The sequence below is a fragment of the Urocampus carinirostris genome, chromosome 17 (genome assembly GCF_059441175.1).
Source record: "Urocampus carinirostris isolate Australia breed hairy pipefish chromosome 17, RoL_Ucar_1.0, whole genome shotgun sequence".
Classification (NCBI taxonomy): domain Eukaryota; kingdom Metazoa; phylum Chordata; class Actinopteri; order Syngnathiformes; family Syngnathidae; genus Urocampus; species Urocampus carinirostris.
In genome coordinates, this window is record NC_142365.1 from 28,461,968 (window position 1) to 28,474,515 (window position 12,548).

Sequence of the window (12,548 nt, forward strand, 5' to 3'; positions counted from 1 at the left end):
TGTGCGAGATTTGATGTTCAAAAACACAGTATGGAAAACAGCTCTCATTCCCCCCACCCTCACTTCACCTTTATCGCTTACTCAAACCACTCAGACTTTGACACCAAATCCCTTTCATGCCTTGTGTCTGGTATGCAAGAGGATTAGGCTTGTTTTGCTTGCCTTTTATTTTTTATGTATTTTTTTGAAATTTCATTTTTACTTGATATTTCTTAATGGTGGTGACTTCGATATGATGTTACTGTTGCAGCATCCCTCGGGCCACCCCATTATTTCCTCTTTACTATACTCGTCTTATTTTGGGTGACGTTGATGGTTTCCTAAAAACAGGGTTCGTACAAGTGCTTAAAATCTGGTAAATGCTTGAATTGTAATATTGCTTTTCCAAGGTCAGGAAAATCCATGAACTTTGCGTGAAGTGCTTAAAATTCTTGCCATGTTTCTGGGCAGTATCACTCGACAGACCATCCATTAAACAAAGAAAAAATATAAAAATAAAATAACAAAGTCGGCTTCAAATTGACGCTGATACGGAAGCTGAGATTGCAATGCTTTGTATGGTGTTGTCATGTGAAGTCTCATCGCTCCCTACAGGTTCATTACAAAAAGGGGCATCAGGACAGGTAAATAACAGGGAGGTTGCAGTTTTATTGAAGGATGGCTCGAAAGAAAATACAAACCGCAGTTTAAACGTGGAACAAATTCTTGGACAGCGGGGATTTTGTAAGGTTTATTGTTCTATATTCGTTATCAATTATCCATTATCCGTTATCGGTCAAATCATATTACGCTACAAAGCCAAGGAGCCGAGACACTTGCTCTCAGCCAAGAGGCCGAGTCAAGGTCCTAGCCACAGAGCCAAGCAGCGATCAGTGTGAATGCACCGTTCCCGGAGGTACTGCAATACCGGGCAGCATGCTGACAAGTGTACACAAAAGCGATTCAAATCTTCACAATGGGTGAGTAAGGGCTTTTATAGTCATATGAGAGGTAACTTACGAAGATGACTTTTTTGCTAACGGTCTGCTCGGACATGCCTCACCTAAACAGAGCACTATGATATGTGTATTAGTGCAAAGATTATGTATCAATTATGGGCATTAATTTAGGGTTATGTAAAAAAAATAAGGAAGCATTTCCCAGTCGTAAATTATCATGGGAAGAACTTTATCAAACTGAAGATGTAAGCTACATATTACTGTTTTTTTTTACCTAACACATATGGGGAGAGATTTGTCTCAAAAATATTTACACACGTATTATTAAGATACACAAATATATATGTGATTTACACAAGATCTAAAAAACACGTCTTGATGAATAAACACACAATTTTAAAAATGGCATATGCAAATCACTGATATATTTGTGGCTCTCCGAAATACATGATTCATGCTGAATTTTTTCTTTTAATTGCACTGTATAAAAGAGGTGAAATGTTCTTGAGAGTGCTTAAAAAGTGCGTTAATTCGGCCATAAAAAAGGTGTACCGAACCCTGTAAAAATGAGTTACTTTTTCTTTTGAAAAAGCTTGAATGACATTGTGAAGGCCGAGGCTGAGCAAACTTCTGTAAAACCAACCAATAGGCAAGGTCATTTTTTGATGAGCTAATAAAAATTTTAAAAAGGATGTTTTTGCTAAACAATTATAAAAAAATTGTAACATTTTAAACTATAGAGTGGTATTTCTGAATAATAGCTGTATCAAGGGTGTCAAACATACGGCATGTGGGCCAGATCAGGCTTATCAATGGATTTAATCCAGCTCGTGAGACAATACTGGGAGAAGCACAATAGAAAAAAGAGCCACATCATGTCAAGCAATGACATGCATCTCTAAATATGTCCTCTTAATGTTGCTAAAGCCATACGCCACTTGCAGAGCAAACTCCCCACAGTACCTGTATTTCATGGTTGGTTGGTTGGTTGGATCCCTTAACCACTCGGGTTGTAGTGGCACTATTTCCTGTAGCGTGTCTTGGCCAATTAGAGCCTAGTGGCTCCCATCCCTCTTCAGGCCCACTCATGTTTCTACTCAGTCTCAAAACGAGGACCTTTCGCATTAAAGGCAAATGTGCTAACCACTGCACTACGGAAACAAGTATTTAGTGACGACTATTTATTAATTAGAGAGCATTTTATGAAAAACCTATTCCAATGTTATTTTCCATAAAATAGAAGTCACTTGTGCTATTTAAGGCAATACAATTCCAACATTTACTACTAAACTACTTTTTTTACCCCCAGTTGTCAGGACCAGAACGGAGACAGGACCCACTTGCGTGTGTTTCTCTTAGTTTTATTGGGAAGAAGGGAAGGGATTGTACACACAATCTGGAGATCGAAGGTTGCTCAGACGCGGAAGGGGTATTTCCGTGGCGAGCGATGGCGGTGTAGAGAGCGGAAAAACAGGTCAGTAGACAGGAGAGCAAAAACGTGGTCGAGATCAGAAAATGGGTCGAAGCCAGGAAACAGACGGGGGCCAGAACAGGAGTGAGTCAGGGTCGAAAAGCTTGCCTAGCGTGAGCTGAGCTTCGCGGACGGACTGACAGAAAGACGGGGGTTTAAAAAGTGACAGGGAGCCAATCAGCGTCCTAGGCAGTTGGTGCCAAAGGAGCGGGCACAGGTGCCTCGCATCAGTAATCATGACACCAGTGAATGGAAATTGTCAGCTTAAGTGCTAAATTGAAAAGTTGTACCTGGGTGTCTTTGCAGAAGTTTAAAGATGTTTTAGCTCCTTTACATAATAGATATAAAATATGACAGCGGCGTTCCCAAATTCATGAAACATTTTCATTAAAAAACAAAACAAAAATATCTCAACACAATAAATCAATCATTAAAATAATTTGCACTTAAATGAGTGTTTCACTGCCATTTATATCATTTATATCATTTGCATGAGTTTTCTAGAGTTATACAGTGAAAATGAATTAAATTGTTGTTTTGCCTTTTTTGTAACACTACAAGTTGAAACACTAATAGAGATAAAATCTTAAGCAAGGAAAATATATTGAGGGAAAAAATCAAATTTTACTTCTGTGAATCATTACCGTTATTTAATTGTTAGTCTCTGACAGGTCCCCAGCCCTCCGGCTAACGCACACTTTTTATGCAATTAATTTACTCGTCCGGCCCCAGTGAGAGTGTTTTTTCTACCATGTCGCCCCTGAGCTAAAATGAGTTTGACACTCCTGATTTGTATAGAATATAATTGAGAAACAATAATCATGTCTACTAATTATGTAAATAGATTCATTTAGAAAGATCAACACTATGAGAATCTGTATTAGGGCTCGACCGATTATCGGGCAGGCTGATTATCGGCACCAATATATGGGAATTTGACGGATATCAGTATCATCATTTTTAATTATTCAACTAGCCGGTTATTTAGGCTTAGATGCAGCCGAGCCGCTCTCTCCCTCTCTTCCCTTTTCTGTCTCGGACGCTACCTTCTGATTGTATAAGCAACCAGGGGCAGAGCCACATTAAGCAGGAGAATAACGTTAAAGCAAAGTAAACAATGGCAGCTTTGCTAACTCCTGAGTCCCGACATGCCTGTAAATCAAGACCACTGATAATATTGAAATTTTTGAGCATGCTCTAGTGGAAGACTGATTAGCTGTTACATAACATTAGTTTGTCAATCTGGCTCTAAATCAGAAGTGCCCGCACTTTTCAATTTGTTGAAATTTCGATGCACTTTTTATTAAGTCATGTTTGTTGTATTGAGGGTTGGTATTTATTTTTTGTAAAAAAAGACGCTTCTGAAGTTTTGATGTACTTTTATACAAGTTGCTTCCAAGCCTAATTGTTTTTCCTGCACTGTTAGTTTTTTGTTTAGACGAAAGATTAGTCTTGTTCGTTGTTTTGAAAGTCAAATTTACTGTAAAACGTTTCACGGAGCTATTTACGTTTTATTTGAATTTATAACAAATATTCTTTGTTTCTTATTGCAATATTAAAAAAAATGTACTCTAATTTCCAAGCTTTTACAGCAAATGAAGATCTGCTCAAAATATCTGTTATTAGCCTCCTCTTATACTAGTAAGCGGTATTGGCCTTAAATAATACATATCAGTTTATCCTTAATCTGTATTTGACAGATTTAAAAGCTGATCAAATGCCCACGTTCGGATTGTAACTGTGTTTGGTAAAAGTACCGCTACTGGAAAATAAACTTATTTTTCAAACAAACACACACACACATTCCTGAAACATACGGCATGAAGGGCTGAGCAGCACTCACTGGCCAAGTGTACGATTCAATCCAAATCCCTTTCACTGCCTGCCAAGTGCACGCGGTTCGAAGTTCAGCCTGAGGCCCCATAGACTGCTACAGACATTTTAGACTCCTTCCTGATTTACATACCGAACAGTATTAGGGCATATTATTTTCATGTTGCAAAAGATCAACAACACAAATAAGACCATCAGCAACACAACAAGAATGATTGACTGCAACTGCAACTCATGGAGAACTGCAATTCCCTCCGCATCTTCTGTGAGAATAAGTCAATCTGAAAATGGAATGATAATAGCATACTTATTTGTGTATAACGCACATTTCTTTGCCCAAAAAAACCCCAGTTAGGGTGTGCGTTATACACTAGGTTTTACCGTTTATTGATTTGTTGAAAAAAACACTGACCACAAAACGTTGGATCTAATGGTAATGAATGTTTAAACCTTACTAATGGTCCACCATCAGTATAGACAAACTATGAAAAGACATTAGGATCGGCTCGCTACAACGGGTCAGGTGTATCGACATTTCGTTCTGTGTACATTGTTACAAAGAATGACAATACAAAGGAAATTATTATTATTATTATTATTATTTTTACTCTATTTTTAGTTGTGGTACCTGAGAAAAATGTTAGAGAATGCGTAATACGTCATTCTGAAAGACAAATAAAGGCAAAAAAGCACGTTAAGGGAAACCACTCTTTGTTGTATCTGATAATGACTCTGGCTTTGAAGGACGTTAAATAAATACATTGTAAATTCAATGTTGCTATTGTGTTTATAGTTTAAGTTGTCAGCAAATGATTTTAACCATGGTTGTACGTATTCAACCACATTTGTCACTTGCAATGCTTGGAATAGAAGAGAATAATAGAATGATACAATATTGTCATTACAACATGTGAAATACACAATAAAATTAACATCCATCCCTGGTACTGTAAATAAAGATAGTGTGATGATCAAATAAAATCTAATGGCTTCCCATATGTCATTTATGACACTGGTGGTCCAGTAGCTAGGTTTCTGCGCTTTCACTGCCGCAACCCGAGTTTGTTTCTCATTGCATACAGCTGCTAAATTTGAGCCGAGAAAAAGTAAAAACAAATATTATACAGATTTAAAAAATAAGTAAATAAATTGAGATGCGCGTTCTACACAAGTACATGAATAAATACGGCACTTTGAAATATTTATATGAGTACCAGTGGTAATGTTTTGTTTCGTACAAAAACAGGGTGTCGATGTCCATATTTTTTAAAAGAAACTTAATGCAGGAAATTGTTTGAAAAATATAGTTCTAGCAGGACAAAATAGAAAATTGGTCGTAATTTTAAAGCACAAATATGTTGGTGTTGAATGAAAAGTCCCTTTAAAAATATGTAGTTTATAAAACATGTATACCAGTCTGTGTGTTTTCTAATATTTTGAACTCTCATTTGATGTAAAGCTTACCACAATATCACATTATAAGAGTATTACTGCCAAGAAACTAACAAGATTGAGGTGGCCCAACAGCAGCCAAGTCGAATATTCTACCTGAGGTATGTGCGACACGAATGCTTGGAAGCGGTAAACAACATATTTCAGATTGCTAGAATTGTTTCCGCAATCTAACTGGATGGACATGTTGCACCAGTTACCATTTACTCATGTTAAGAAATGCTGTCAACAGTCAGCAAACATCTAGGTTATCCGTTTAGTGGAATAAATATGATCCATGATGAGAAGTGTGTGTGAAAGAATAAAGACAGAAGATAACACCTGCAGATTTAAAAAAATACTTTTCTGAGACAGGGTTAATGATCATTTGAGTTTAAATGAATTGTCTTTGATGTCAATTGGGAAATGTAGAAACTTTACAAAATATTGACATCAAATGCTAGTCCTGGGATTGAAATGATATTATTTTTAGGCTTACTTGAATTTTTTGTTGAAAATAAGATACTTTAAAATGACTCTATACTTTATAAAAAAATAACAGATTAGTTCATAAAAATAATATTACAGAACAATTTATTTCATTTGAACGAATTAGAAATGTTTGTTTTAAATTCAGGTGCATTTTTATTGAACTTTTTCGCACAATAATTTAATTAATATTTAAACCTAGTCCCAATTTTCAAACTGTATGATATTATAGTTTACAGTTCACAGATCACTTAACTGCCAAGGTCGTCGAGGCACCATTTTCTGTGGTGTTTCTTGGGGAAGTACAGCCTGGGGGCACCTATTCCTTGCCAGGCTATTTTTTTTTGGTAGCGGTTTGCACCCTCACATGAAACAGATAGTACTGATTTCATCGTTACCAGTAGCAGGAGAACCCTCCTGATCTGACTCATGATACAGCACCTTCGTCATCTGGTTGATGTTGATTTTCGGTGTAAAGAGCCACCCCGCTCTCAGCATTGACTGGCAGCGGTTTGTGACAATACTAATACTGGAGAAAAATCTTGTTTTGAAAAAGAAAAAAGAAAAAGAAAAAAAGAGTATCACATTGTTCTGTGTACCTAACACATATATAACTACTCGAGAAATATAGTAAAACAACCTGTGTCTAACAGTTTTTTTTGTGTTAATTTCAATCACTCTTTTTTTCATTTTGTATTTCTGGGCATTTCTTTTCAAAATCACTAATTTGAGAGCTATTAACTTGTTTTAAGAAAATCACTCAATTGAGTACAGGTGACTGTAGTTCTTGGTGTTTAATACATTCGTCAGTCTGCAATGTTTATCAATCCAGCATGTAGTGACGCACCAATCTCATTTCGTCAGGCCACAGGAATGTTATCACCCAGATAAGGCAATGTTACCACTAACTCACACTGCACAGATATTCTGCAGATATTCACATTTTTAATCTAAACTGAGGCTTAGCCATGAATCACAGAGTATTTTGAGCTTTTTGTTGGATATAAAGATGAACATTTTGATTTTGAAGCCAAATGACTATTTCTGCCTAACCACCCCTGCTTGACTCAGCGTTCAGCTATGCAGCCTAGCCTCAGTGCCTTTGATTCCGCCATGTCCTATTTGTCAATTTGGTTTGGAGCTCCAAGACCTGGCCACATAGTTGTTTGTCTTGGAATTGCGAGCTGTTAATTTGCAAAGACATTCTGGATCTTCCCATGTTGTTTAAAGTGCCAGGCCATTAGGAAACTGGAAAACGAATCTGGAAAACTTGATCAATGGGAGCTTTTTATGCAGTTATTGATGTGTTTAATATGTCAAGAATAAAACTGTGAGTAACTAAGCTGGAATTTATACAAACAAACTTGTCATGATGATGAAAACCAAACTGTTTCAAACATGCCACTACTCTTGCTACACTGCCTCCAGGCACTCATGTCATCTTTATACACATATTCAGAACATCTCTCTCTCTTTAATGTATACACCTCACCCAAAGACATAATTTTTTTAAATTGGAAATTGGGAATACAAATTTAACAGTTAGTGGATCACGCAAATTGAGATGCAAAGTCAAGTTTTGGATTGCATTTCCCTTTTGGGCAAAGTCATTGGCACATGATAATGAAAAACCCAAAGAGTAAGATGGAGCCTTGAAGGAAACTAAAGTCCTGAAATGGTGTTGATTTTCAATATTGTTTCGGTTTGGGAGAGTGGACTGTCTTTTTGGGGAAAATGCTGAGTCATCAATACCAAAAGTGCTGAGTCAGCTTTGTTTTGTCATTTTTCAAATCTAGGGTAACCTACCTGACTGCATGAGAGGGATGGTGGTCATATCTAAACTCCTTCCTTTTTTCTTGGGCAGACAGACTCACAGAAAGACAAATAAACAGAGATTATGTATAAATATATAAATATAGTTAGATCCCAAACAAAAACATTATCATCACCCTAGCTTTGCTCTCGGGTGATGACAATTTGGCACAAACATTACCACAGTCGGCAGCACGGCGGCGCAGTGGTTAGCGCATGTGCGGCACAGTTCATGTCTTGGGAACCTCCTGCGTGGGTTCAAATCCAGCTCCAGACTTCCTGTGCGGAGTTTGTATGTTCTCCCTGTGCTTGCGTGGGTTTCCTCCGGGCACTCCGGTTTCCTCCCACATTCCAAAAACATGCATTTCAGGTGAATTGGCCGGTCCAAATTGTCCCTAGGTGTGAATGAGCGTGTGAGTTGTCTGTCCCCGTGTGCCCTGCGATTGGCTGGCAACCAGTTCAGGGTGTCCCCTGCCCACTGCCCGATTATTGCTGGGATGGGCTCCAGCACCCCCGCGACCCTACTGAGGTTAAGCGGTGTAGCTAATGAGATGAGATGAGATTACCACAGTCATTGCAGTTTAGCTCAGTTCCGTCAGTAGTTCTGCTTTTGGCAGCTATATAACAGGGTCCGGGAACCTATTTGACTCGGAGAGCCATGAAAGCAAAATATTTTGATTTCCTTATCTCTCTGAGAGCCAGATTATATATTTCAAGACTAAACTCAACTAAAACATTTACTCCCCATTGTGACATTTGATGATTTAATCAAATGTATAATTATAATATCTGAGCCTGTGCCCAATATCAGCCTGTTTTGGCTGTACTCATGTTACGTACGGGTGCTTGAAATCCTTCAAAATGCTTACATTTTAATGTTCATTCCACTTCAAGTTTATTTTTCTTCCACAGTCACGTTTAATCTCTGTGGTTCATTTTTAGCGTAATTATCATGCATACAGGTGTCAAAACAAGGTGCAGACAAAAAATCTAAAGTAAAACTGTGACTAAATCCTCAACCTAAAAGGATGAGTGGTGTATTAAAATTGAATTCCGGGTTGTGGTTACAGTTCTAACTTTGAGGTCCTTAATTGCCATTCATTGCTTTTTAGAGTTGTGAATTCTATTTGTTGTCTACAAATATTTGTCTTAAAAGTCCTTCATTATTGATTTCATATCTTGCACAAAACAAACGCTGCAAAAATATCCATGGAATGCTAAAAGACGCACCTCACTCTTGCGTGTGTATTCTGATGTATGTTTTTGACTACGAAATACAGGAAAAAAATGGGGAAAATCCAAATGACATTTCTTCGGCTTTAAGGGTAGAAAAGCAGTACAGCGCTATAACCGATTGTGCAGAGGTCACTAACGTATGGCTCGCGAGCCAGATAAGGCTTTTTTCATGATTACATCTGGCACGGTGTTAAGGAAACAGGCCATTGTAATCTTCTCTGTTACTTGCCAAAACAAGCTGTCTGTTCGGTCCAAAATATATAGGGCAAGGTTTAAACTACCGTAGTTTACACACACGGTTTAACACCTACAGACCTTGGCTGTAGGCAGGGTACATACGGGTGCTTCAAATCCTTGAAAATGCTTGAATTTTCAAGGATTGAAAGGTTTCTTAAACCTTGGGTGAAGTGCTTGTAAATGCTTGAAATTGCTGCCATATTTCTCAAAAAGTCTGCTTAAGGATGACGCCGATACTGCTATTTAGTTGCTTCGCTTTGCCATTGCATGTCTTTTCCCCTCGTAATTAACTGCAGCTGGAATTAGTCTGTACAGCATTGTCCTATGAAGCATCATCACAGCCTAAGGGTTGCGCCCAAAAGGACAGGTGCACTGCATGCTAGGGTGGTCCTTAATGGGGGTCGAAATTTTTTGGGGGGAAATATTGGGCTCTGACCCCCCGCATATGTTCTTATATCGATAAAAACACACTGTGTGCAATTTTGAACAATTTGGATAATATTTAGAGGTAGCTCAACGACTTTGAAATTTCCCAAAATGGTAAAATTTTGGCAATTTTCGAGAAAAAACGGAAATCTTAACCCTATGTGTACGGCGTTTTAGAACATCCAATTTCAGTCCATTGCTTATAATTGTAACACAAGAAAAGTTACAAGTAAATATAACAATATTGTATTTATTTTTACCTCAACAGCCACCACCCTTTCGAGGTTTCATTCACTGTGCGTGATCGGCATTTCCAAATAACATCCAAATTTGGGCGTCAATAAAATGAACTAAATTTGCAACTTCACCAACACAGATCATGTGCATTATGCAAAACAGTGTGAAAACAAATCTTACAGTTTGATGTGCATACAGTACAAAAACAATATGATAAGTGAAAATAGAACCAAGTCAACACCAAACAGTCTACCGAGTAATAGTCGAATAATAATTTCCAAATCACCAGTTCAGAGTTCACATAAAACAGGCCGATTGTCTTTGGAAAAACAATGCGTTTGCTCTCAGTTCAGCAATTACCTCAACGAATCATTAAGTTTATCATTGTAAGCCTATCATCAAATGTTGTGTATGTTCACAAAGTGTTCATTTCTGTTTCACGATGGTCTGTTTTTGAGTATTCGGGAACCTTTTGCGATGTTCTGCAACCACCAGTAACAGGTACTGTAATTGTTCTTCATTGTGGGTGAGACGACCATTGAAGTTTTGAATCAGTGCGACGCCTCGCTCTGCGTGGTCATTGATGACAGACAATGCTTTCACCTTGTCACATGCCTCTCTATAATCAATGCGGCCATTCCATGTGGTCGGTTCTGCATCCAAGAAGCTGGTGGAGATCTCGAGAAGCTGCAGCAGCTTGATGGTATTAGTGGTTGCAAAATCTGCGAGTTTCTTGTCATTGACACACTTCAGATCCACCTGGCCTTTAACTTCTGGTTCTTCCGCTCCTGGGGTTGACTTCATGGCACTCGAGATGTCAGTTTTCGTTTCATGCGATACGTCGGGATCAAAAAGGGACAAGCCAACAAGGACTTCAGAAAGATACCAGAGATGAGTTGCAAACTTTTTGCTTGTCGCTTGAGAGATGGCTTTGTTGATGTTCCCATAGTTCACCAGGTCCTTTAGAAAAGCGAGATCATGGCGAGGAGCACTGGCTGCCACAGAACACAGGAACCAAGCCTTAACATATATCCTAGCATAGAAAAGACACACGTCACGAAGACCTTTTTCCTCACGGGCAGTCAGTCGGAACTGGTGTCGAAACATCCACACCTTGAATGAATATATGACCTTGGCCATCCATCTCGCCTGATGCATCGACCCTGGTGCCATAAACTTCACTTCTCGCTCAGGTATGCCTCCGAGATAGACAAGGACAAGCTCGAGCAACTCCCGGTAGTCGTCTCTTGGTTGGTTCGCTTGAAGGGTTTCAGAAATGAAACCGTTGAGGCTGTCTCTAACATCTGCGATGTTCTGTCTGGTGTACTCATCACTGTTTACATTCTGAAAGTCACTGGAGTCGATGAAGCTCCATTGCGTTTTAAATCGCTTGAAGATTTGGATTTCTGGACTAGAAGACGATCCCATGCACGTCCAAAATGCACAACCTGCAATAAGCTCCATGACATGGTGACGGCATCCCAAGTGCATCAGGTCACGGCCAAGCATCTGCTCCAAAAGCACGCAAGCTCCGGATTGGCGACCGGTGTTGGAACTGGTTGTGTCGAAGCACATACCCTTCACCTGATCAGATATACCCCACTGATTTAAGGTGTCTATCACAGCACGAGCCTGTTCCTGTCCCGTGCCAGATCCAAGTTTCGGTACAGCCAAGAGTTGTGAAATTCCAGGTCCAGACACTAAAACTGGTAGCCGATCTACCTTCTCGGAGCCAGTCAAATCACGAAGAAGTTTACCATCCCAGTGAACAACCATTTGAGCTTTTGGATCAAAGGCTTGCTTAATAGCTGTGGCCTGTGTTTTTCTGTGTTCATGCCGCTGTCGCCGAATTGAGCTTCGATTTAAAGAGAATTCTGAGAGATCATGTCCCAAACTCTCTACAGTGGCTGTTGCTGCAACTCTGATAGTCTCTTTGCATTCGATGTGTCGATACAAAAAATAACCCAAAACTTGTTGAATCGAAGGTAGTTTACACCCTGTTATATCCTCTTCATGAGGCAGAAGATATTTTTTTGATCTCTTCGATGAAGCCATCTTGATTTTTGTGACACGTTTGACAATCAGAACTCAGTGTGGTGAATATCTGAAACCACTAAGGCACTGTGATACTAATCGATAATAGAAAGCCAGTCAAAACGAATGCCACAATAATCCCAATCCATTTTGTGACAATTGTTCTCCTTGAAATCCGAAAGACAGTCAAAATTATTTACTGGTGTGGTCAGATAAGTATTTCGTTGACATGTATTTATGCAGTTTTATTATTGAACAATTATTTATTGTGCCAGTAACTTTGTACACTAGGTCTGATATAATGTGCGAAAAATCCTTATTTTTCATACCAAAATTTCAGAGGACTTGAGCGACCTCTAAATATCCTTTGATTTTGATGAAACTTTGCCTAATTACGTTTTGTA

At 38.7% G+C, this 12,548-nt stretch overlaps 2 protein-coding genes across 3 annotated transcripts in view; one reads left to right on the forward strand and one right to left on the reverse strand.

Annotated features, from left to right (window-relative positions):
• wwc1 (WW and C2 domain containing 1) overlaps positions 1–12,548 on the forward strand; it is a 66,358-nt gene that overhangs the window by 8,923 nt on the left and 44,887 nt on the right. The gene's annotated exons all lie outside the window — the stretch shown is intronic.
• On the reverse strand, positions 10,537–11,886 carry LOC148349721 (uncharacterized). The gene has a single exon (XM_088321646.1). The coding sequence runs from the start codon at positions 11,884–11,886 to the stop codon at positions 10,537–10,539; it is 1,350 nt and encodes a 449-aa protein (XP_088177772.1).

What these genes read in the sequence shown, in the direction of transcription:
- LOC148349721 (XM_088321646.1), bottom strand. Translation starts at nt 11,886, where the DNA reads ATGGTTGTTCACTGGGATGGTAAACTTCTTCGTGATTTGACTGGCTCC.